Source organism: Engystomops pustulosus, chromosome 7, assembly GCF_040894005.1.
Source record: "Engystomops pustulosus chromosome 7, aEngPut4.maternal, whole genome shotgun sequence".
Taxonomy (NCBI): Eukaryota; Metazoa; Chordata; class Amphibia; order Anura; family Leptodactylidae; genus Engystomops; species Engystomops pustulosus.
In genome coordinates this window covers 43,182,423-43,209,119 of record NC_092417.1, presented here as the reverse complement: position 1 = coordinate 43,209,119, position 26,697 = coordinate 43,182,423, and the positions used below count along the sequence as shown (strand labels likewise).

The 26,697-nt window shown below is 40.5% G+C and overlaps 1 protein-coding gene across 2 annotated transcripts in view; it reads right to left on the bottom strand.

Annotated features, from left to right (window-relative positions):
• Positions 1-6,413: 6,413 nt before the first annotated feature.
• The window catches only part of PAPLN (papilin, proteoglycan like sulfated glycoprotein), a 62,635-nt gene continuing 42,351 nt past the window's right edge, over positions 6,414-26,697 (bottom strand). For both annotated transcript variants that reach the window (XM_072115636.1, XM_072115637.1), the window contains 13 exons: positions 25,581-25,655; positions 24,882-24,951; positions 23,853-23,943; positions 23,294-23,399; positions 22,594-23,059; positions 21,363-21,500; positions 21,093-21,220; positions 20,846-20,990; positions 20,360-20,491; positions 19,096-19,223; positions 16,933-17,041; positions 15,073-15,248; positions 6,414-12,269 (listed from right to left, as the gene is read on the bottom strand). In XM_072115636.1, coding sequence (XP_071971737.1) covers positions 12,109-12,269; positions 15,073-15,248; positions 16,933-17,041; positions 19,096-19,223; positions 20,360-20,491; positions 20,846-20,990; positions 21,093-21,220; positions 21,363-21,500; positions 22,594-23,059; positions 23,294-23,399; positions 23,853-23,943; positions 24,882-24,951; positions 25,581-25,655 — 1,925 coding nt within the window. In that variant the 3' untranslated portion in view covers positions 6,414-12,108. The remainder of the gene's footprint in view (positions 12,270-15,072; positions 15,249-16,932; positions 17,042-19,095; positions 19,224-20,359; positions 20,492-20,845; positions 20,991-21,092; positions 21,221-21,362; positions 21,501-22,593; positions 23,060-23,293; positions 23,400-23,852; positions 23,944-24,881; positions 24,952-25,580; positions 25,656-26,697) is intronic.

Sequence of the window (26,697 nt, the reverse complement as noted above, 5' to 3'; positions counted from 1 at the left end):
TATAAATTGAAACACATTCACCTGTTGGTGGTTAGCCAGCTCCCCTGAAATATCTCGCCTGTGGATCCCCTGTCTCTATGGTGCATGAAATTAAAGCTCAAAGTGGATAGACATGGCAATAAAAGGATGAAGGTAATTCCGCACTCGGTTGGACAATCCGGGATGTCTGAAAAAGGTGGTCTGTATTCCGATGTTCAAAAACCTGCTGCAAACATGCTGCAACTTAGATCAACATGTTTTGAAGCTCTTTGTCTTAGTCTTGATCCTACACAAATGGAAAGCCAACAAACCTCTAAATCCTCTGTTTGTTACATGCATATATGCATTATGTCTTAATAAAAGACTGGATTTGAGCCTCACATATTAATTGGGGTACATTATTTATTTACCGGTAGTTATGGATGTTTGCTATATTATTGATATGTGATATTTGGGTCTGTTTTTATGGTTCTTATGATTCTCATGATAAAGACATAGTTTTGCCCTTATACAAATCCCTGGTCAGACCACACATGGAATATTGTGTACAGTTTTGGGCACCAGTGTATAAAAAGGATATAGTAGAGCTGGAACGGGTGCAGAGGAGAGCAACCAGGATTATTAGGGGAATGGGGGAACTAGAATACACTGACAGATTAAAAAAATTTGGGATTATTCAGTTTAGAAAAAAGACGACTGAGGGGAGACCTCATTACAATGTACAAATACCTGAACGGACAGTACAAGGATCTCTCCAAAGATCTTTTTATACCTAGGCCTGTGACCAGGACAAGGGGGCATCCTCTACGCCTAGAGGAGAGGCGATTTTACCATCACCATAGACAAAGGTTCTTTACTGTAAGAGCAGTGAGACTGTGGAACTCTCTGCCGCAGGAGGTTGTTATTGTGGACTCTACACTCACCGGCCTCTTTATTAGGTACACCATGCTAGTAACGGGTTGGACCCCCTTTTACCTACAGAACTGCCTCAATTCTTCGTGGCATAGATTCAACAAGGAGCTGGAAGCTCCTCAGAGATTTTGGTCCATATTGACATGATGGCATCACACAGTTGACGCAGATTTGTCGGCTGCACATCCATGATGCGAATCTCCTGTTCCACCACATGCCAAAGATGCTCTATTGGATTGAGATCTGGTGACTGTGGAGGCCATTTGAGTACAGTGAACTCCTTGTCATGTTCAAGAAACCAGTCTGAGATGATTCCAGCTTTATGACATGGCGCATTATCCTGCTGAAAGTAGCCATCAGATGTTGGGTACATTGTGGTCATAAAGGGATGGACATGGTCAGCAACAATACTCAGGTAGGCTGTGGCATTGCAACGATGCGCAATTGGTACCAAGGGGCGCAAAGAGTGCCAAGAAAATATTCCCCACACCATGACACCACCAGCCTGAACCGTTGATACAAGGCAGGATGGATCCATGCTTTCATGTTGTTGATGCCAAATTCTGACCCTACCATCCGAATGTCCCAGCAGAAATTGAGACTCATCAGACCAGGCAACGTTTTTTCCAATCTTCTACTGTCCCATTTCGATGAGCTTGTGCAAATTGTAGCCTCAGTTTCCTGTTCTTAGCTGAAAGGAGTGGCACCCGGTGTGGTCTTCTGCTGCTGTAGCCCATCTGCCTCAAAGTTCGACGTACTGTGCGTTCAGAGATGCTCTTCTGCCTACCTTGGTTGTAACGGGTGGCGATTTGAGTCACTGTTGCCTTTCTATCAGCTCGAACCAGTCTGCCCATTCTCCTCTGACCTCTGGCATCAACAAGGCATTTCCACCCACAGAACTGCCGCTCACTGCATGTTTTTTCTTTTTCGGACCATTCTCTGTAAACCCTAGAGATGGTTGTGCGTGAAAATCCCAGTAGATCAGCAGTTTCTGAAATACTCAGACCAGCCCTTCTGGCACCAACAACCATGCCACATTCAAAGGCACTCAAATCACTTTTATTATGACCTAATGGCTACCGATTTAAAGTCAAATTTAAAGGAGACCCCTTATTTTGCCCCCCCATATCTAGCATTGTACATGCTCTCCTTTCATGTTCTCCTGGCTTCCCATCCACCCCAGCAGCAGACGTCCCCCCAGCAGACATCACCCAGCCATGTCCCACCCCTGTCCGGAACTCTCGCTGACCTTATCAGGCATTCTCACGCCAGAATCTTTCGTAATGTGCACACGGATATATCACAGACTGAGGAGAGGTTTCCCGAATGTGTGTGTGTGGGGGGGAACTACTCCTCAGCCCACGCCCAGGGGGCGACTTGACTAGTCACAGAGTACATTGTATTGTAAGTTAATGTATAACTTTGTTCAGTAAAACTGATTTTTGATACAAAAAAATGTTTAGTAGTGTATGTACAATGCTCTATGGGGATTTACTAATATGCTAAGTTTTGGCAGGGGCTACTGGGGCCTGGAGAAGCGGTAGCCTCTGCTCTTCCACTTCCTTGAATGTCCTTGGCGTGTACCTGGTACAGTGTATGCTTTTCATACAAGCTGTATTCATGCCGTCTTCTTTGGAGGTCTGCGCATGAGCAGTAGCTCCTGCTCAGTACTGATGTCTGAGCGCATGCTCGTATCATAGCGGTGTGAATAAAGCTTGTATGTAAGCCCAAGCTGTAGCAGGAGTGTGCAGAGGATCCACAATGGGACAGCAGTGACTACTTGGGTGTTTCACAGATTATATTTCGAACCTATCAGTAGTTCATATATGTACTTTGGTTTTTCCATGGATACGACCAAAAACTCATCCTGACTATGGTTGCACATGTCTTCTTGTCTAACATGAATAGGCATCTCCTGTCTATGATGTACATTAGCTGCTGCACAGTGTCTCCCTGCATTGTACCGGCACCATCAAATAATGCTTTGCCCTCTACCCTGCTTCCCCCTGCAGGGAGTGAACCGCACTGCCTACCCCTTCTGCAAGATTTCCCTGGGGGTGGGAGGGGGGTACGCCTTGCACTGCCTCCCCCTCCATCTCCACTTCCCTACAGGATCTACCCTGCACTGCTTCCCCCTCTGACTCTGCTTCCCTGTGGGATTTGCCCCGCACTGCCTCCCCTTGCTACAGGATTTTCCTGCGGAGACTGCCACCTCCAACTCCGCTTGTACATGATTGTGTCAGTGCCCCATCACAGAGTCCGACCAAGGAGCACAGAAAAGAACCTGTGGTGGAGACGGGGGCGCAGGGGGTGAGTTTGACTGTGGAGGTACCAGAGCTATGTGCATGCTTTAGGTTGGAATAAGAGGGGAGTTTGTGCGAGACATGGCTTTGGTTGTTGGGGAAGATGGGGGCCTGAGAATCAGAGGGAGAGAGTTATTTTCACAGTACCCTGGGGGGGATGCTGTTTGCAGGGGGGAGGTTTTGCTGCCAGCCCATGTGTATTGGGGGTGGGATTTGCATGTGAGGTGTTAGGGGTGGGGTCTATTTAGTAAGCCCAGTGTTTGGGTAAGGGTAATGGTAAGCGGGGTCAGCAGGGCTAGGGTTAGTGCCATTGGGTGTGCTGCATATATGTAACATCGCAGTGGTGTGTGGTTAGATGTAAGTAGCAGGGACGCGTGTGTTAGATCTCATTAGAGATCATATATCTATGTCATATATCTTTTTCTATATGTCAGATATTATTAGAAGAAAACTAAATGAAAGTGTAGCAAAATGGTGCACCATGATAATCTAGGTAATGTCAATTTACAGCAATAGGAGCATGAGGAATTAGGAGGTCTGCTCTGCACCATGTGACTGCTTATCTAGTTTACACCCACAGATCTGAATCTTGGGCTGGGCAGATGATGCAGGGATAGGAGCCAAGTAGGTGGGTAAAATGTATCTTTATCAATCTTAGGATCACTAGGGGATTAATATTTGAGAACTTTCTTCCTTGGGTGAACCCCTTTAATAGGTATCATATTAAAAAAAGGCTAGAAAAGGACATCAGCACATCAGCTGCAACCTGTGCTTAGCCAGAAGAAGGCTAAAACCCTGTAAGGCTGATGTCAATTGACCCAGAGCAGGGAAAAATTACATCTTCACCACCAATAGGGCAGTCACAATAACTCCCTGGTTCAACAGAATCTACTAACAAAAAGTTTTATTTCCATACGATGTGATGTTATTGCTTTCCAGAAAGGCAGCCAGTCCCCTCTTAAACATGTTCAAATTATCAGCCATTACAACATCTAGTGGCAGAGAGCTCCATAGTCTCACTGCTCTTACCGTAAAGAACCTTTGTCTATGGAGATTGTAGAACCACCTCTCCTCTAGGCGTAGAGGATGCCCCCTGTCTATGGAGATGGTAGAACTGCCTCTCCTCTAGGTGTAGAGGATGTCCCCTGTCTATGGAGATGGTAGAAACGCCTCTCCTCTAGGTGTAGAGGATGCCCCCTGTCTATGGAGATGGTAGAATCACCTCTCCTCTAGGCGTAGAGGATGCCCCCTGTCTATGGAGATGGTAGAATCGCCTCTCCTCTAGGTGTAGAGGATGCCCCCTGTCTATGGAGATGGTAGAACCACCTCTCCTCTAGGCGTAGAGGATGCTCCCTTGTCCTAGGTATGAAAAGCTCTTTGGAGAGATCTCTGTACAAAACTATGTCCTTATGAGAATCTATTCCTCTATTGATACATCCCATAACTTTATTTGCTTTAGCAGCAGTAGCCTGGCACTGATCACTAAAATTGTGTTTATTCACAAATGCCCCCAAGTCTTTTTCATCTGCAGTTTTACCAAGAAATTTATCATGTAACACTTAATAAGAATTATCATTTCCTCGACCGAAGTGCATAACGTTACATTTATCTACATTAAACCTCATTTGTCAGCCTAGGCCTCCAGTTTCCACAAATCCCTCTATAACGTTAAACTATCCACCTCTGTATTAATCACTTTACAGAGCTTTGTATCATCTGCAAATATTGCAACTCAGCTTTGTAAAGCCTTTATGAGATCATTCATAAAAATATTAAAAAAAGAAATGGTCCCAATACTGACCCCTATGGCCCCCACTGGTAATGTCAACCCAATTTGAGAATGTGCCATTAATGATGACCCTCTGTTTTCTATCAATAAACGGAATAATTACTTACCCAAATACACAGATTTCCTCCTAATCTCAGCAGTTTCATTTTATTTACCAACTTTTTATGCAGCACTGTATCAAATGTCTTGGAAAGTCCAGATATGCAACATCCACAGCCTCCCCCAGGTCCAGTTGGAATTTACCTTCTCGTAGAAGGTCTGACAGGACCGATCCCTTATAAACCCATGCTGATGCTGGCTTATAAGGTTATGCACAGTGAGATACTCCAGGTAAATTCCTGATGGTAGGTTTTCTATTAAGGATGATGAATTCCTCGTTTTTTTCCCATAGCTATTGTCATAGGTATATAAAATTCACAACCACCCCCTCCACTAACATCGGTATTTAACCTCACAAATGTTCTGTGTGACCAATGGGCAACAATTCCCACTCTAAAATCATGATAAGTCTTCCCAGAAGAATTGAAGGCATTTTAGCTGCAAAAGGAAGACAACTCCACATACATTTTTATAGATTTGGAATAGGATGTCATAAAGGCTCCTGTATTTACATTTACATTTTTTCCTTAGAGTTTATTTCATCTTAAGTACAAGCCGTAACTACTTCTTCGGACTGGGCAAGACACAGGGTGGGCAGGGATGTCCTGGCCAAATTTACTATTACCTGCACCATAATGCTGATGCCGGTTATAGCTAAAAATCTAAGCCAAGTTGGACCTGTCAATCAAGCCAAGTCAATCCGGCACATGCGTGCTGAACAGTCCAGAGACCAGTGGAGCGAGGGGTGTGGCCTTGTTAGCTCCTCCCACTTCATCACAGGACTTTAGAAACAACCTCTTGTCTGCGTAACTAATTCTCACATGATGAGATGAAGAGCAACAGGCTGCTGCCTATTTCCAACAACATCAATGTGCTGAGCCGTTCACTTGAGAGGCATAGGGAAAAGTCTATGTGGGTTTATATGCATTTGAACTTTTTCAAGGAGTAGAACTGCCTGACCAAGTCTTTGATGCTTGTACATGCGTTTATGCGACCTCTACTATGGCGAATATGCTTGCCTAACATAGTTGTTAAACTTGAATATGGTATGATTACGTATTTTATGGTCTGACCAGACATATGGGGCTCAATTTTATCAAATTTTGTATAAAATTAAACATTATACAAATATTACAAAACTTCTTTCTAAAAGAGCAACATATATTTGAGTTATTATACAGTAAGTAATACATTCCACAACCACATTTTTCTTATTTTTTATCATTCTTTGCTTATGCACACCAAAAACATTGAATTACAGTTTTCCTATATAACAAGAAAACTTTATAAAGTAAGAAAAAGTTTAAAAAAAGAATTCTATAGACAAATTAGACAAAACCCATATTTCAATTCACTTGAACCGATACTTTTATAAAATTTTCGAAATAAATGAAACCTTTCTTCCAGATGACCTAAAAAATTTTTAAAAGAAGCAAAACCAAGATACATATTTCTGAATTTTGGCTATTGTTGTTAGGGTAATTTAAAGATTAGGGGAATATTTACATGAATGATGTGTGAGATATGGGAAGTTTCCAAGAATATTTGTGGTTGTCCAGGTATATAAAATATATATTAAATATGGCTGGGAGCAGGGTCGGCTCTAGCTTTCAGTAGGCCCCTGGGTGACAGAGCCTCAGTGGGCCCCTTTGCAATGAACTCATCTGTTGGCATTAAAAATTCAGAAACTAAAACAGACACCAGTTCCCTAAAATATTCCCTAGTTTATCATACCAAACAGCCCCCTCATGGTTGTTTTATATAAAGCCCCCCTCACCCCCATGGATTCCTTATGTCCAGCCTTCTGTGGGCCCCCCAGAAGCTCTAGGCCCTGGCACTTGCCCGGGTATGTCCATTGCTAGCACCGGCCGGGCCACAAGGATTTTAAGATAATAGCTTATACTCGCCGCTCTGTGCTCCGATTCAGTAGAGTCTGTGTTTGCACCCTAAGGCCGGCGATGATGAGGCGGCTACGGTGGGACAGCAACAACCTGAAACTAAGCTGTAAACGGAATGGTACCGATTCTGTATACAGAGACTCTGCATTGACAGGTGGTGCCACATGTCAACGGGAGTGAGGTTTGTACAAATTCTTCATTATTTTTAGAATCCCTTCCCCATCTATATATAAAATATTTGATACACCTGGACAACCCCTTTAACAGGTTAGGATGTTAATTCAACAGGAGGTCAACCCCTAGGAGAGACTTCTATCAATTCAAGAAAATAATGTTAGGACTGGTAGTCACGGGGTCATATTTGGCATTATATGAAAAGTAAAATTCCCAGTGTGCTTCTCGGAACATTTTTAGTCCCCTGGAAGTTTTGTATATTAAAAATACATAGCCATCATTTCCATTATATTATGGGACACAAAATGAATAGTTTTTAATGTTATCTTTTTGGAGATCAATTTTATTGAATTCCTTTTTAAGACATTTTACTTTACAGTGCGATTGATATATATTTTAAGCATAAAAATACTTACATGAAAGTTTGCTTTTTAACATGAATGTTCACCATTTAGCACCAATTTTTAATTTTTAATCTGAATAGCTCAGTGCCGATTTTTGAGCAAATGTAGTGATGGTTTTATTTTGTTGTTAAAATTGGATTATGTAAATTATCTAGATAATTATATTCATCTTTGGCTTCAAAACAGTTACAAAAAACATCATGTGTGATTCTAGCCTTATAAGGGGAACTGCAGACAAACTCAGTGATTATACTACTGCAAAAGGAGGGAGCAAATCCTCTGTGTGATACTCAGGGTCTGCAGCTTTACCCTAAATTTTTGTTAACGGTTACTTACCACGTCCATGCACAACCATTAAATAAAATTTTAACTGACCAGATGAATTTTATCAATCTATTGTATATGGTGGTAAATTAAAGGGGTTGGCCAATTAGATGTCTCTGCATGTATGTGTACCTGTGTCTTTGCCGCCTGAGAGAGTTTCAGCCTTTCCCTGTTATCCACATGCTGCCCTTTGCATCTCTATACAACATCCTGTTTCTCACTCCTTCAGTCCGTCCTAATGGCAGCCCCCAGTGTGTCTTTTTTCTCTCAGTCAGTCTCGCTGACATACACAGGGAGTTGGTAGGGGGGGAGGATGAGTCATCATCTCCTGCTGCAGGTCCCTTCTATTTATCTGTGCAGAGACATGTAATCAAAGGTCGCAAAGACTGCACAGAGAGTCTGCACACAGCACTAAAGGAAGCATCAGGGATGGTGAATCAATTGGTGAACATTCCAGGAATATTATTAAGGCCGGAAAGGCACATAAGGTAATTTATAAACAACACCTTTAAGGTCAAGTGCAGACGTTGCAGATTGTCTTGTGGCAAAATATGAATGGTTTTTATGGATGTGTTCACTCAGATGTGTTGAGTAGAGCGCTTTTTTAAAGTGAATTTGTTTGCATGCAGATTCCCCCCCCCCCCCTTTTTTTTTTTAATGTGCTTATCTTAAATAATTTCCTGAAAAAATATGCATGGGAAATGCATTAATACAAAGTTTGCAGATTTTCACTTTCCCATAGACCTCCACATGTAAAAGAAAAAAAAACATTATCATCTCATTATTTTATTTTCCCACAATTTCCTTAAGGGGAAAATACACATTCACTTGAAAGCTACTGTATTATGCAGCACAGTTTTCACATGAAAAAAAAACATGCATAATACGCAACGTGTGCAGCTGCTTGTTTTTTTATACATTTTTTTTCTTTTTAGCGTTATTTAAATTTTTTTGTACAATTGAACGTTAACATATTAGAAGATTCTTTCCATTTAGAAACACACAGAGAATTGTGTTTGCAGGTAATTAGTTTGTGACTTATTAAAACTATAACTATGCTGGGAATTTGGAGCCTTGTATCGGTCAACTAAAATTGCTACCAGAAGTTTGCGTAGGTTCATTTCCTGATATACATTATAATTAATGTATATCAGGAAATGAACCTACGCAAACTTCTGTAACTCAAAGTGATGATCAACTTTAAAAGGAAAACTGTTGTTTGAGATCATTTTACAAATATGATTTGTGATAAAATTCTGCTCAGACTCCTTGGGCACGACCATATATGGCGGCCATATGCTAGCTATACCAATGGCAGCTAGCGTACAGCTTCTATAGGAGTGCATTGTGCATGGCATGGTACGGTGTTACTGTACCATGCCGGCGCGGGGAAGAAAAAGATAGAGCATGCTCTATCTTTTACGGTAAGAACAGCCCTGCAGCATGCCTCCATATGGAGAGGGGCGCTGCTCCCACCACCACCTCTCCAACAGGGAAGCGTTGAACATTTTTCTCAAATACTTCATTAAGAAATTCCCATTAGTTTTTAAAGAAACTAAGGAACAGGCTGTAAAGTGCCCCTTAGTTACAGTGTTACTTCTCTGTTGCCATGGTAGATCTGTCTACCTTACTTAAGACTGATCTCTGTCTCCTCTCCTGTTTGTTTACACAGCTCTTAGCAGTGAGTGCTCTCTCCCTGCCTTGCTCTGTTATGAGCATTACTTTCAAAGATTGAATTGAAAGTGAATGTGTTAATCATCCCTTCTGAGAGCTGTTTAAACACACAAAGATCAGATATAAGCTCATAGTCACCTCCATAGACACAAACTAGGTAGGCTGAAAAATGGATCTCTAGTGAAGCTTGATATTTTACATACTAAGCAGAATTTCTTAATGAAGTACAATACAAAAATGTTCACAAAACTCCCCCCCACCACAAACACATTATCCCAAACAACAGGTGCACTTTAAAGTCAGCATACATTCTCTATCTTAAAATGATACATTATCCATCTCAACAGTTGTCTGATAATCCTATATATGTAAAATATTTAAACAACACGTTGGTTTCATTTGCAGTATGTGTTACAATCATACTTTTATGCTTAATAAACTAAAACTTAGTTTCATTTATTTCAAATGTTTGTAAGCCCTGATGCAAAGTGTATCACAATTAGAAAGCGTATTTCTTTAAAATTCAGGCCTCTTATAGTTGACCCTATACATTAAATCACTCTGCAATTACACAGAGGAAATTACATAAAAATAATAATAACTAGTGTGGAACTAAAACACCTTGTGAAAGTTACAATATGCAAAAAGGAGAAAAGACTAATAACGTCTAAAAGCAAATCATCTCTTACACTATATTTATCATAAAGTTTTATCTTTTAAATACTCAAGTTTAGCAACACTTAAATTCTTAGGTTTAGCTTTCCTACTGCTGTGGGAACACTGCTGCCATTTGACTGGAATCACACATGCAATTTTTGATTCAATTTTTTGAGCCCAACAAGAGTTGATTTAAAAATAAAAAAAAAAGGAAGGTAAAAATTAGTGTATAATTCTGGTTTCTGTGCCCATCCAAACATGTATATGTGATTCCAGCTTTAGAGGGGTTTTGAGGCTCTGTAAAATTATATTAGAACAGGGTTTTCTGGGAATTTAAAGTGCACGTAATGATGCAGGCCACTACGGTAGCAGCACTTCCTGTGTGTCTCCTTAGGCCACAGGAAACACTAGAGAAGGCTATTTTTACAATCAGCATTTGGCTGTTAACTGTACAAGGTATTTTCTGCCAAACTCTCTCCATGTATCTGAATGTATCTGTTCCGATTGTATAACGGGTAAATCCTACACACGGAAGGAGTTTTTCGGAACAGATGTAGAATGAACCATGTTTTTTTCTATAATGGTAGAACAGAAACTCTTTCAGCATATTTTTACAGCATCAAAACCCCCCTTTAAGGATATACTGTGTGTGACAGCTATATGGGCGAGGCTAAGTGCACATGACCTTAAAACAAGGCGAAAACCGCGGGAAGTTTGCTGCCCACTTGTGATGGGATAGATGAGCACTCCTCACCCCTCCCATCTCCACAGGAGCCTGCCGTATGGCTTGTTGTGCTCAATGCACTGTGACTGACAATATTGGAAATCAATCACGAGGCCAGGAACATACAAGTGTTTAATGATCCATATAGCAGATATAGATTCCAGAATGCTCAGCAGTTCACAGTTCTGTATATTTGGTGCAAGAGAACCACAGAGAACAAGGTCTCATATCTGGAATATGGACTGTTACATGATTTGGAGTAAAGCCCCTCACACACTAGTGAGTGTGATGCATCCAACTCACATCACACTCACAGACTGGCTGGAACGTTCGGCCTGAACTCTGACAACCAGAACTGAACTAACATCCTAAGTTCAGTTCCAGTTGTTCAGCGTTCGGGCAAGACGTTCCAGCTGCGAATGTTATACCATTTGGACGCATCACACTCACCAGTGTGTAAGGGGCCTTCGTTATTGCCTAAATGCCACCTAGAAAATAATTGGTTATGTTTACAATTAGAGAGTACATTGTTCAAGATCTGTTGTATGACCTATCCCAAAAGGAACACAACTCCTTGACCTTAGATGGAGTCCATTAGGGTTTGTCGTCAAGAATAAAACTAACGAGAACATGATAACCATACAAGAGTTGAAGTCAGTCATACAACTTCCATACTGACTTATTTGGTTCACACCCCGATTGGCATCACATGACACATCATCTTGTCCTGTTGTACAATATTTCCTATCACTAACAAAATATTCTTAGTTGTGACATTTTAAACTAGATATAGAAACTATACACAATTTCCCAATATACTACACTCAAGTTCGGAAGCCAATAATGATGTCACAAAATTCCAAAAACATCACTCACCATTTCACTATGAGTTACCACATCACCTTATGAGGTTACATGTTTTATATTCTACATCTTATCAGAAAATATATCACACTTTGGATCCATAAATCTCTTTTGAAAGTTTCATTTTGAGGGAATGGGGGGGATGGGGGAGTTTTTGTGTTATGTGTCAATTTGGGATGGTCTTTCTTTTAGAGCAAAGCACATTTTTTCGCTTTGTAATTCCGACATCCAAAGGGAATTGAGGCCGACAAAGTTTCTCGGTGAGTTCTGCCATCATTTAAGCATAGATGGGTATCAAAAATGTCTCTCAGCCGTGGTGTCTTTGACTATGTCCTGAGCGATGTCTAGCGCAGCTGGCACAACAGAAGCTGCCGTAGTACTCATTGGCACAAAGCTGGGCATAAAGTATAAGGTCACAGTTGGCGAGTTCGGGATGATCGATGCATTCATTGGGATCAGTGGATGAGGCTGCGAAAAGAAAACATGGTTAAACCTTCAAATGTGGCGTTTCTTATTTTTTTATCTAATTTTTGGTGTAGTGGAAAATGCATAAAATTGTATGAATAAAATTAATGAGACTAAATTCAGTTAAAGGGTTTGCCTATGAAAGAAAGTTCTCAAATTTTTACCCCCTAGCCATGTTTACACAATAAAAATCATTTTAACAGTGGCGCATGGCCGTTCTTACGGTCAAATATTGAGCACACTCTATTTCTTTGCGGCGTATGTAACCTGGGCACCATAGACAACTAGGGAGACGTATATGCATAAATTTGTGGCCGTATATACGTCCCCCATACGTTTGTGTACATGGGCCCTTACTGTAATTTTAGTCCGTTTTATTACTGTTTTTGGTTGTATCACTCCCAAAACTCTCTCAGCAGACACTTCATGATTCCTCTGTGCTATAAGATGCTGTGTGCTGACAATGTGGTTAGATTATCAGGGTACAGGTTTATATACACTCTAATTTACATTATGAACGTTGTGCTAGTATCTGACACATAGAAAAAGAGAGGTGACAGATCAGAGTCATGAGATGGATATAAGACACAATTACACACAACTCTGCTGCCTCACCTTATCAATAAAACGCAGAGTAAGCCCTTAAATGCCCCCTCCCCTTGGATACAGAGCTTATTTTGTTTGTAGAGCTTCTGATATCTCCTCTCCATGTGTAGAAGCAAGCTAATAAACCAGGAAGTGGCTGTGTCTGTAGTGTGCTGTCTGCCTTCTATTCCTTCCCCCTCTCCAGCAATATAAGAGAAATTAAATAAATCTGCCAACCATAGTCAGAAGATTTAAAGGGAAGCTGTCAACAGGGACCTCATTTTCACGAAAGACAGGTTGCAGAAGCACATCACACCTCCAGTACAAAATACCCCTCTGCCTTTTATAAGCATTTGAAATTACAATATAATTGTGTTTTATAACTTAGCTTGCACCCTGACAAAATCCTGGAGTAGTCAAAGGGCTTTGGCTTGGATGCATTTCAAAAAACAACAGGTGACTTCTTTGTGTTACTCACTCCTCAGATTTTGGCCCCCAACTTTGTGCTCCTGTACAGCTTCTCCCTCCTCCTCCTTCACAGAGATCACAGCCTGATATCAGGGGGGAGGGAGGAGTTGTACAGGAGCACAAAGATGGAGGCAGCTTGCAGTACAGAAAAGTCGCGTATTGTTTTTTTTAAAAATACTTCCAAACCCAAAGCCCAACCCCTGTGACTATCCCAGGATGCAGGGTGCAAGGAAAGTTACACACTATTATATTGTAATACAAATGCTTCTAAAAGGCAGAGAGGCATTTTTGCACTGAAGGTATGCTGGGCTTTTACAGCCTGTCTTTAGTGAAAATGAGGTCCCTGGTGACATGTTCCCTTTAGGTCAGCTCCAGGGACAACCAAATTGTAAACAACAGGAATGATAGAGACAGGTTGGAATTATATTTGTTAAATGTTGTATTTTTTTTATCAGCGCAGTGCAGCATCAGACAGAAGAGCAAGATGTCTGCCGACCCTAAACTCAGAAGATACATGGTCGGGTCTAGGGGCAACCAAAATTGTGTACACCAAGACTGATAGAGACAGGTTGGAATTATATCTGTATTTTGGTTAATAACTGTGAATTAGAGAATGTGTTATTTTATTATCCTGAGTATATTTTAAAAAAAGTCTCAAGTGATTTTCACTGCATTTGCTGCAGGTCGCAACCCATGCCATATTTATGTAATTTTTGAAGCCAATGTCAGAAGTGGTGGTATCTGGTCTTCATGCTTGCTCTACTATAGGTTGTTTGATAAGGACCCACCATGGCTGAAATCTAAACCTTTGTCTGGAAAAGCTTGGCCCTTTTCCTTTTTTTTCAGAAACCGGCTCTGTTCATGGTTGATATGTATATGGCTGATGGAGTTGAGCTTCATCTGAATTAGTCATTAGAATTAGTGGTAGCTTCTTTCTCAATATATCTCATGAGGCGAACAGTTTCTTTTTGTAGATAAATGGGCGTTATCACTATCCATCTAATTTTAATCGGGGGTGACCCCAACCAAATTAGCATTTTGATAGTGAGAGGTCTTAAACAAGGCAGTGGATTCCCTTATCCTTTCTATAACGGATGACTATTAGAGTGTACAGGAGAATAACAGATCTGCTGAAAGCACAATCCCTTATGGACGACATCCATACCGTATTTTTCGGACTATAAGGCGCACAAAAAAATCCTTTGATTTTCTCAGAAATGAAAGGTGCGCCTTATAGTCCAGTGCGCCTTATATATGAATTGTACTTACAGACAACAGCTGCCTTGAACTGTGCACAGGTCTGCCACCTGCTGGTCATACATGCTTATAATCAGGACATAATCATTTAAAGGAAACCTACCACTTCTGAAGGTAGGTATGAGATACAAACACCGGGCACCAGCTCAGGGTGAGCTGGTGCCGGTGCTTAGTCTCGTTAGTGTTAAAACCGCGGTATCGCGGTTTTAACACTTTTGAAACTTTCTAGCAGAAACTGCTTCGGCGCTTCGTGCACACGATCGTGCGCGCGCCTACATTGGAAACGCCGCAGGCGTTGCGCGCGCACGGTCGCGCGCAGCGCCGAAGCAGTTTCTGCTAGAAAGTTTCAAAAGTGTTAAAACCGCGATACCGCGGTTTTAACACTAACGAGACTAAGCACCGGCACCAGCTCACCCTGAGCTGGTGCCCGGTGTTTGTATCTCATACCTACCTTCAGAAGTGGTAGGTTTCCTTTAAGGACATGGCCATCACTCACCCGCTGGCTTTTGCTTGTTCACTCTCACTTCTGCACTTGCACTGGTGGAATGTGTGCCGCTGTATGCATTGCAAGTATAGGATCCCTCGTCTGCTTGCCTGGTGTTTCTTATAATTAAGCTGCCATCATGTGATACATAGGTATGTTGTCCGTCTGGTTGCACTGGAACGCCATTCCTACGGGGAGACATAAGGGCATCTTACATTTGGAGCACACCAATCCAGTGTAGATTTTCAGGTTGGATGGCCTAGGTCTTAGTGAAAAGTATTTGGTATTAGAACTAATTTATAATGGCACATACTAATTACAGCATGCATTCACACACTAGACTACAGATTCATAAAAAGTATGCTTTTCTGGCCATTATGTGACTCCTAATCCTCATTTCTTAGCAGTTCTGGTTTGATTTCTGGTTTAGTCTTTCTAGCAAGAAGGAATATAGCAGTGATTTCAGAGGAATATTTTATATTACAATGGATGATGATGGCCAAAGTAAGCTCTTTGCTGTAATAAGCTAAACAAATAGGTCCTATTGTATTCACTTTTATTAATAATTAATGAAAGAATTTATGAAAAAGTGCAGTGTGTGGTATCGAAATAGGATATGGTCACAATTCCTATCAAGATTTATTGATAAAAAAAAATATACAACCTGTCTCCGACTCCCAAAGACTATTGTATTTGGGCATTCACAGAACAAGATTTTTGTTCTGGTCCCAGTTGGTCTGTTTTACATCTGGGTCAATCGCTCGTTGGCAGTCTGAGTTTTACTTTGACACAAGTTGAGCCCCTTTCACACTAGCCGTTTTGACATGCAGATCTCGCAATGCACTCTGTCCCATTGTATTCAATGGGTTACTACAGACTTGCATTTTTTTCACGCATGCACACACTATTCTTTTGACCCACGTGGAATTCTCAGCATGCTCTACTTTTGTGTGTGAAAAATGCATTGAAACACAAGAAAAAACATGCATGAAAAATGCAAAAACGCTAATGACTCCTAGCAAAAACTGGCCAAAAACTGCAGGTTTTTTTCCTTTGAGTTTTATCACTCTGACGTGATCTGCAATGCAAGTGTGAAAGAGGCCTTACTGTATTACCATTTGTCTAAAGCTTTTTGCCCATGAGTGACTTTGGGCCAACAAAATTTATCTGTGCACTTGTGGGATGAAACCAAAAATCGCTGAGTTGAACTCATATTCTGAATCCTGCAAGGTGATGCACAGAGTTGGTCTGAACAAACTCGCTCATGGGTGACAGGTTTTAGTTTCATATGGAAAAGCTGTGTACATAGGAAGCGGGAGAAGGTAAGTTAAGTTTTATTATTTTAGTGGGAACTTTATATAGTTATTGTTGGGGGGCACTATATAGTTAATGGTGGGGGGGTGTATATAGTTATTGCTGGAGGGGCTCTATATAGTTAATGGTGGGGGGGCTGTATATAGTTATTGCAAGGTGGGCTGTACATTGGTGTTATTGGGGAGGCTGTATATAGGTTTTACTCGGGAGGCTGTATATAGTTTATTCTGGGGGGTCTGTAAATAGTGAATGCTTGGGGGCTGTATATACGTAATCCTGGGGGGGCTGTATATAGTTAATGTTGGGGGGCTTTATATAGTTAATGCTGGGGGGCTGTATATCGTTAATAATGGGAGGCTGTATATAGTTATTACTGGGGAGACTGTATATTGCTGATTCTGAAGGGGGGCTGTACATAGCAATTGCTGTACCCTGGCTGGACTACATTCAATGGGGCCTCCACCAGATTTAGCATTCAGGGGCCCCCACCAACCTTTATCCGGCCCTGTCCATACACATACAAATTTGAAAATATTTTAGAAAAAGAAAAAAAATTACCTTGACCACTGAACATTGGCGTTGTCACCTTTCACAACACAGCGCAGAGAGGCATCCTCCCCTTCTGCCACAGTAACACTACTGGGTGGCTCAGTTATTTTCAGCTCCCCTTCAAAAAGAGAAGAGGTTTATGTATATATTTGTTTGTTCATATGTATAGGGGTTTGTTACGCTAGGGCTGCTTTGTCCTTCTAGGATAGAGAAAACCCCATTACAGGCAGTCCTCGGGATACGTACAAGATACTGTAGTTTCTTTAGGTTTGTATTCTTTAGTTGAATTTGTATGCAGGTTGGAAAAGGTATATTTTAGAAAATTGTAGCGCCAGACAAAAAAAATGTTTTTGTTACGACAATTGGAGTTTCAAAATTCATTGGAGCATGGGAACAAGGATTATTTTAAAAAATTCATTACAGACACCTTACAGCTGATCATTGCAGCCTGGGACTAAAGTAAATGCAGAGAGCTTCACCAGAGGTCACAGTTGCCAGAGAGGGCCGTCTGTACCAAGGGATCGTCTGTAAGTAGGGTGAATTTAACCCCTTAACGACCAGGCCCTTTTTTGTTTTTTCATTTCCATGTTTCACTTTTTTTTTCAATGTACAGAGCTGTGTGAGGGCTTGTTTTCTTCATAACAATTTGCACTTCATAGTGACGATATTTAATATTTCATGCCGTGTACTGGGAAGCAGGAAAAAATTCCAAATGCACTGAAATTGGTGAAAAACGCATTTGCGCTGTATTCTTGTGGGCTTGGATTTTACAGCTTTCACTGTGCGCTCCAAATGACATGTCTACTTTATTCTTTGTGTCGGTGCAATCACAGGGATACAAAATTTATAATGTTTTCATACATTTACAAGAATTAAAACCTCCTGCACAAAAATAAATTCTTCATTTTGCCATCTTATGCCGCTAATATCTTTTTCATACTCCAGTGTAAGTAGTTGTGTATGATGTCATTTTTTGCAAGTTTTGATGATGTTTTCAATGCTACAATTTTAAGGACCGACCGGCCTTTTGATCTCTTTTTATAGAATTTTTTACATTTTTTTTCAAAATGGAAAATAAAGTGGCATTTCCGAAAAAAAAGTTATCATATTTTGATACATCGGACATGGCGATATCTAACATGGTAAGGATTTTTACTGTTAATATATATTTATATCAGTTCTAGGCAAAGGGGGCGATTTGAATTTTTAGGTGTTTTGTTTTTTTTTTAAACTTTTTTATTATTAATTTTTTTTAATGTTTTTCAGACTTTACAGTAGGATACTACAGTATGGCAGTAAATGGGGATTTTGCTTATTATTCATTACAATGTGTAAATTGCACATTGTAATGAAATGGTTAAAACTGTCACGTCAGTGTGATGAGATGGCAGCTCCCCCATAACTTGACGGGGAGCGACGATCTTCACCAAGATGGTGGCGCCCATGTGGGTGTTACCAGTAAGTGTTTGCTGCAATATGCAGCAAACACTTACCGGCTATGGAGAGGGCTCAGCCCGTACTAGTACGTAAGGGGTTGTCTACTTCAGCAAAGAAGTGATATAGTTTGTATAAGGAAACATTTTACAAGTTTCCAATATACTTTCTGTATCAATCCCTCACAGTTTTCTAGATCTCTGCTTGCTGTTATTCTATAGAAAGCTTTGATGTTTACTTCTAGTGGATAAAAATCTGTCCCTGGTCACGTGATGGACATGCAGGTGCATGAGCCGTTATCACAGAGAGTAATCAGAGCCGCATGATACTTATGGGTCCTGCAGATTTTTATCCACTTGAACTAAACATTGAAGCTTTCTATACAATGACAGCAAGCAGAGATCTAGAAAACTGTGAGGAATTGATACAGAATGTATATTGGAAAACTGTATAACTTATTGATAAATCATATCAATAATTTGCAGAAAGTGGACAAACCCCTTTATGTCGGGGGCCACCTGTATTGTCTTTCAGATCATTTTCTTGAAGTTGGAATCCAATATATGACTTTTGTTCCACTCTTTGTATTATTTTGTTGTCTTCCTAAATGGATAACAGCGACAGGAATAAGGGGCAGATCCATGGATATAAATGGGACAAGCCCCATTCTTAATGGGTGGGGTCTAGTATTGATTGTTTGTCTTCAAGTATCAATCCCACAATCAGATTTTCACTAACCTTTGATTTTAAGTTGGATGTGTTTGAATTCCCTCCGGGATCCATTTGTTGTCATACATGTGTAAGTTCCATGATCTTCTGAGCTGACACGACTTATGACAAGAGAGCCGTCTGCATGTTTTCTGTACCTGTAACAAATATGACAAGTCCATATACACAGTTGTAATTACACCTGCTTGCTCATTGCTGTTAAAGGGGTTGGAAATTAAACACAATTAAACACACACCATCATCTCATACAAATGTCTCCTGTTCCAGCAACAGTAGTCTTATCTAGGTACTTTCCAATCTTTGGATAGGAAGTGACCTAAGTGGTGACCAGACTACCAGGGGTGGAATGGAGCACATTTAAAAACTCAGTTTTACTTTCATATTTAAGTAATTTCTAACCTTTGTTTAGTTGTTTTTACAAAAGTGAGACAAACCCTTTTGTTTATGGATGACAAACACCTTTTGTATTACAGGTAGATATAATCATAGATGTAAGTAACATCACAAATGCATTTCTTTAAGATCCTTTTCCAGTATTAGATTGTGCAAAGACATCAATGATCTTGTGAAATGAGCAAGGTGAATTTGTTGTGTTAAGTTACTATTTTTAGCCAAGATAATTAAGTATTTTTGATGGAATCCTCATCCATTTTTTCCATTTTTGATGGAAATCTTAGTAATATAATGCCAGTTTTGTTGAGATCACTCTAAACCAGTGGTGGCGAACCTATGGCACGGGTGCCAGAGGTGGCACCCAGAACCTTTTCTGCACGCACTCAGGCCATCGACCCCAGGACCGAGTTCATCAAACAAGACGAAATCCACAGAATTTTCCTGCGGTCCCAGGCAACTTTAGAGATGCTGCTCTCAGCGCTATTTTAAAGTGACACTTTATTGGCTTTTTGGAACTGCGGGAAAAGTGAGAAGGTGTTGACAGAAGTGCTGCTGGATCCACCCCTTCTCCTGTACAGGGTGATCCTGGAAAGAAGCTACGATGAGAGTCAGAATTTGCCGTCCTTTTAACTGTATTGGTGGCCTCAGGGGGCCAATACAATTGAATATTGTGGAAGAACAGGAAGCAATAAGTTACTGCTTAAAATGCCATGCTGGCACTTCACGGTAAATGAGTGGATTTTGGTTGTAGTTTGGGCGCTCTGTCTCTATAAGGTTCGCCATCAGTGCTCTAAACTGTTGAACGCTAGCTGCATCCTTGCAAATCCAGTTCCCTAAAGGATACAAGTTTAGTGTTTAATACTTTGATAAATGATCATACCTTGGGGAAGGCAATGGCAATCCATCTTTTATCCATTCTACTGTACTGCTGGGAGATATTTCAAGATGACAAGAAAGTCTTGCTCGATGACCGAGATTTGCTTCTACTTCCACAGGCCCGGGTAAAAATGCACTGAGAAGATCATAACAGACTTTTTTTTTCTACTATCATAACTTATTTGTAATGTATATATGTATAATGTAATAGTGTATACAACAAAACAAAAATCACCAATGTGTTTCCATGGTTACAGACTACAAACAAACCCTTTGCAGTCTGATCCAGCAATTATTATCTAAATTTGTCAGACATAGGGCAGAAATGTACTGGAGGACTGCAGTATCACATCAGGTCTGATTGTAATATTTAAATGTAGAGATGTAGGTGGGCCATCGGTAGTATAATTTTTACTTAAGACTAAAGTTTCTTTTTTTTTTATTAATGGAAAAGCTAGTTTTATTGTGAATTATGGTAATGATAGAATACCTTCTTCCTGCATGTATACCACGATTGCTATGTAAGTTGTCTCTCGATGTCTGGGCAGCAGAAGAATCTGTTCTCCTCACATCTTCATGATGGCCTTTAATGTGACCACTGGTTTGCGTTCTCCGTCTTTCACTTGTTTCCACCCCTATCGATTTAAAATCAAACATACATCCAAGAGTTAGAAACATTAAAAATAATAAATCACTAACTACCATATATTAAAATCACGTGCTGTAGTAGCACATACCCCTCACTTGAAGTTGCACTCTGTGCGTCTCTCTTCGATTGCCATTTGACACCATACATAAGTAAGAACCGGCATCTTCCAGACGGACATTGTTGATCACTAAAGAGCTGTCTGACTGGTATGTGTGCCTAAGAAACAATTTTTATCACTTTGTTATGGCAATTTTTAGAAAATCGTATGGCCAACAGCACAAAGAGTACCATAATTTGATCATATCATTTATATGCTTTTAAGCCATAGCTAACTCTTAATAACTTTTTGGCTACTTACCTGGTGGAAGACACAGGACTTCCATCTTTCTGCCACTCCACCCTGGGAAAGGGGTAGTCACTGACCCTACAAAGTAGTCTGATGGTTTGTCCAACTGATGCCTCCATTGTTGAGGATTCTGCCTTGTCCAAAATAGTTCTTTAAAGAAAGAAGGGAAAACATTTATTTGAATGTGAAATTCTTATGGGAGTTGAGATAGAACTTGGATGTGTGTGACTCACTGAAGAGAATTCCTGTGAGAGGGAAGAAGAAGAGGAGGTTGAGAGAGACTTTGGCTGTGTGTGACTCTCTAAAGAGAAATCAACTACCTAATTTCCCCTCCATTAGGAATTTTCTTCAGCGGGTCACACACAGCTAATATCTCTCATAACTCTTATTCCTAAAGGTGTTTGGGTTAGAAGTGTAAGCATCAGTAAGGAGGGTGAAGTAGCCATGACTGGGTCTTGAATAACAGAAGACATCATTTTTTTTTATTTTTTTTAGAAGAAAAATGGTGGCTTCAGTCCCATCTAAAAATTATTGTGTCTGACAGGTTGCCTTTAAATTCGCAATTACACTAATTGAGATCAATGGATCAATTGTATAATGCACAGGCTTATGGTATATTCTTGAGTGGGAAGCTCTTTGTAGATGCTCTCTGGAAAATATTCAGTGACCCTGTAATAATTCAGGTTTTAAAAGGTTTGACTTTGTTCTGTTAAAAGAGAAATATTTCATATACATAAATAACTCAAATATTGAAAAAAAAACAGAGTGAAATCAAGCCTCCCAGTATCAGAAAAACATGTGAACTACGCTGTTAGGTCATAAGTTTTTGTCTTGAATTGCAAGTGAATAGGGGCACAATGGGGCTGATTTACTGGGGGTCCATTTTCGTGAAGTATCCCGACGATTTCCGTTTTGCGGCAAATTGCCCCGGGATTTTAGCGCACGCGATCGGATTTTGGCGCATCGGGGGCGGGCCGTCAGACAACGTGCAGGATTTAAGATTTAGAAATGTGTCACAATACACGCACTTACAAGCATCGGGAAGAAGCAGGTGAACTCCGGCGGACCTTGGCGCAGAAGCGAAGGATGCAGTAACTCAGGCGCACAACCTTAGTGAATCGTCGGACAGCGCACCGCGGGATCTCGACAGGACCGGGTAAGTAAATCTACCCCAATGTGCAAACAATTCTACAATTTGTAGAATAAAGTCAACCTCCTAAATAAAATTATCAAGAAAATTTACCGGTAAAGGGAGGTGTGACGATTTGAAGAACCTTCAGTAGATTCCTCATATCCAGTTTGTTCTGTGGATGGTTTATAGACACCCAAACTGGAATCATCCCACTCATGCCCAGCAAGATGTCGTCCTTCTAGGTCTTCTTCAAGTGTTCTAACCATCCCTTGATGCCGTTGCCCTTCTTCATTTCCAAAAGCTGTTATATCCTTTATCCCATGCTTTTCATGCGACAAGCGATGCCATTTCCTTCCTCCCTTGCGGTACCTGTACTCTATGGTACCGGTTGTTCTTCCTGGAATCTTTTGGCAGGCGTTCATACATTCTTCTTCAGTTTCAAAATTATTTTTGTTACCATGGCAACCACCATACCAGAAACGATTGCATTTTCCAACATCTGGTACAAAGTACCAGCGAGTTGTCCAATCTGTGCATGGCCCCAGAGCACTTGGTAGTAAGCACATTGTTGGATAAGCTGTCAAAAATAAAATAGGCAAAATAAACATAAAGTGCATATTTACAATTCAGTAAGGAAAGAGAATACTGGCAGTACATATTTGCATACGTTTTCTTTCGTTCAAGATGTGCTGAAACCTCCTACCAATCTCTTAATATTTGTTATGGAAAAGATTCGGACCATCAGAAATTATTTTGCAGCCTTTCCTGACCGGCAGTGCACTAGAAAGGACAATGAAGAAGACATACATACCATAACTGGGTTTACTCAGGCATCCTTCACCAATGGGACCAGAGGCTCTGTTGACATTATCAAAGCAGCATCCAAACTGAGAGGTCCTGCATTCATCTGAAGGCGTCTACAAATCACATGCAGCCAGTAAGTAAAGCATCCCGGTCAATATAGAGATTTTAGAGTTATTCTACTCTATCCCAAGGTCTTCTAAATCAAGCTAAGAATTTTTTTCATAGCCCTTAGGCTAGGTCTACACAGTGGGACCCATTTATTAAACTAAATGACCATAGCAACCAATCAGAGCCCTTTTTTTTCACCACCTCTTTGGCAGGACTTGTGATCCATATATTTCAGTCTTTGCATGATATGGTTGCACTGCTGGGAGAAAATTCTTCTCTAAGCAACAATGAAGCTCTGTGATACGGTATGGCTTTATTCACGTGAATGGCAGACAACATGCCCAGTTGGAGTTCATTCACGATACAAGACTTCACATGGCTGGGAAAGTCGGTAGTGTGAATAAAGCTCAAATACAACAACCTACAGTAGTTGGGAGACAATATCACATTTGACTTACTGATGGGTCAGCTCTTGTGTTCCTTTCACTTGGACATCCTTCATAGTTGGAGCCCCGAGCCGCTGTAACACCGTCAGAGCAACATCCATACCTACAAAAAATACACATGTTATCCAGAAACTTCTTGCAGGGAGGAAGAAGAGAATCCAGATGTACCTTGGCCCCATTACAAAATGATTAAACACATGACTTCTATCTCAGGCCCAATTCACTGACACCTATCCACCCGTTCTGTTGCTTCTAACAGAAAAAATAGTGCTGCAGCATATTATTTTCTTTGTGATGATTAAAGGAAACCTGCATTAAGGTGGTCTTCTGTACATGTATCACTATGGAGAACTGAATACCCTCCATTCACCTTTAGTTCATAGCTTCCGTTACGCTCTTCTACAAGGGAAAATGAAAATGGTTGTCCAGTCACAACAAGTCACCCCCTATCCGTAACCATAGGGGCTAACTTGTTGAACGACGCGTCTCCATGATGGAACAGCCACGGATCATGAGAACAGGGGTCTGTTGTACCCTATATGAACAGAGCATTCAGTTAACGCTATGGTGCTGACTGAGTTATTCGATTACTGTACCCTGGTATTTCCATCAGTTCCACAGACAATGAATGGAGCTGCAGCATGCTTTTGTGACCAGCCCCTCCATTCTTTTGGGGTACAACGGCCTTCATTCTCATGATCATCAGTGGTGGTCCCATTAGTGAGACCCCTGCCCCTAGGCTATGGATAGCCGTTAACTTTTTTTATGACACCCTCGGTTGTGCTGTTTGTTCTTAAAGGGCTGTTTAAGCACAGGTGTGAACCTAGCCTGATTTGTGGTATGGAGAGCAAATCTCTGTTTCATTTAATCCCTCGGCTAATAAGATTCACAGTCTTTTATTTTTTGTTAATAGATAAAAAAAAAACATTTTTAATCCAGGTCATCATAGTAGTTCTCTACTTCCATCTCTCTTGTACAATAAAATGTAATCATTACATTATAGTTAGATTTAAAAAAAAATTCAGCACTCGATATACCTACCTGCTGTACCTACAGTCACTGGGATTGGAGGGAATAAAGTTATCTTCATTTCTAGAGGGAGGAGTGGGGGCTACAAAAAAAGACAGGACAGGTTTAATAACATGTGACTGCTAAGTTTCTAGTAGTAGCAACTTCTAGTGTGGCCTTCAGCAGCTTAAGGTAAAAACAGGGTGATTTTTTACCCAGTTTGACCCAAAGTGTTAAACAAGATATATAGATGTGTATAATAGCAGAACTGGGAATTTAACACTTTTTCATCTACAGGTTTGTTCTTAAATTGAATTTGTACGCAAGTCGAATTGTATACTTTATAATTGTAGCTCCAGGCCAAATTTTTTTGGTCTCTATCACTATTGGATTTTAAAAATGTTCGATTGTCATAAGAACCTGGATTAACAATAAATGTTAATTGCAGACACCTCTGATAACTGTTACAGCAGATTATTGTAGCCTAGGGCTTAAATACATTAAATTGCCAAAATCCAGAGGTACGTTTGTAACTAGGGGTCGTCTGTAGGTCGGGTGTTCTTAAGTAGGGGACAGCCTGTACTCAAATATATAGGCTATATATAGGCTATATATCCCTTTACACAGATTTTATGAAGTATAACAATGCTAAAAATCGATAATACACTTTACTTTTCTAACTTTTATACTGATTTAGGTAACTGAAGAAAACACCCAAAAAAACATACTTACTTGGCTGCCTGTACCGTGTAAGTGAGAACTGATCCGAATTGTCATAGCCCCAAGTGTCTTGCATACTCGGAACCTCTAAAACACAGTGAACAGAATAGGATTAAAGAATACCCCACCTGCCAACAAAGTGCATAACTCTATTGTATATTTTGTGATCATGAGGAGTAACAATATTTTTGGTCATTACATGGCTTTTCTAAATTTTACATTATCTTTTCACTGTATTTGTATACAATCTGACATCTCTGTAAACTCCTGTGTATTATACTAGCAAGATAGAGATCAGCTGAGATCTGAGCGTAAAAAGCCAATTAGGAAGATGGGAGGAAACATTATGAGAGCCAAAGAAAGTGGATAAAGAATCCTCTGATAAAATGTAATAGAAAGTTTCTTGTGTGTTCTTGTCTATTGATACTCCATTTTTGTTACTACAATTTGTTGAAAAGTATGTGACCATTTAAAGGGTTTATACCAACTTATGAAGTTATCTCCTATCCACAAGATACTGTTGGGACCCCCTCGATCACCAAAAATGGACCCCCCCCAGCTCTCCAATGAATGTGGATCTTGTTCTCACTAGAGTTGGACCACCAGGGCGAGCATGTTCCTGTCTATTCACTGTCTATGGGAGTTATAGCAATGAGCTTGTGTCATGTTTACAAACGCAAAACAAGTGGCCATAGTAACCAGAACCCGGTTTCTTGTGCTGGTTACTGATCGCATGCATTTCCATAGAAACACATATGCGATCATGCCAAGGCCTTGCTCCTGGGCGCTTTGCGTTTGTAAAAGGAGCCTTAGTGAGAACATTTTCTGGGTTCTGTTGATCATGGGAGTCCCAGCAGTTGGATCCTCACTGATCACCTTCCTATCCTCCATTCTATGGATAGTGGATAACTTCATAACCCCTTTGAAGGGAACCAGTCATCAGTAATGTACCTAATAAACCACTACCAGTATGTTGTCAAGCAGATCACGTTTTTTTTCATGACCCAGTGTGGTGCCATCATCCAGAAAATCAACTTTGAAATAAATTGATTGTATAAAGTCAAGGAGGCAGAGATTTGAACACTGAAGTCAAGCTCTCTCCTTCACTGTAATTTATGGTCCTACATCC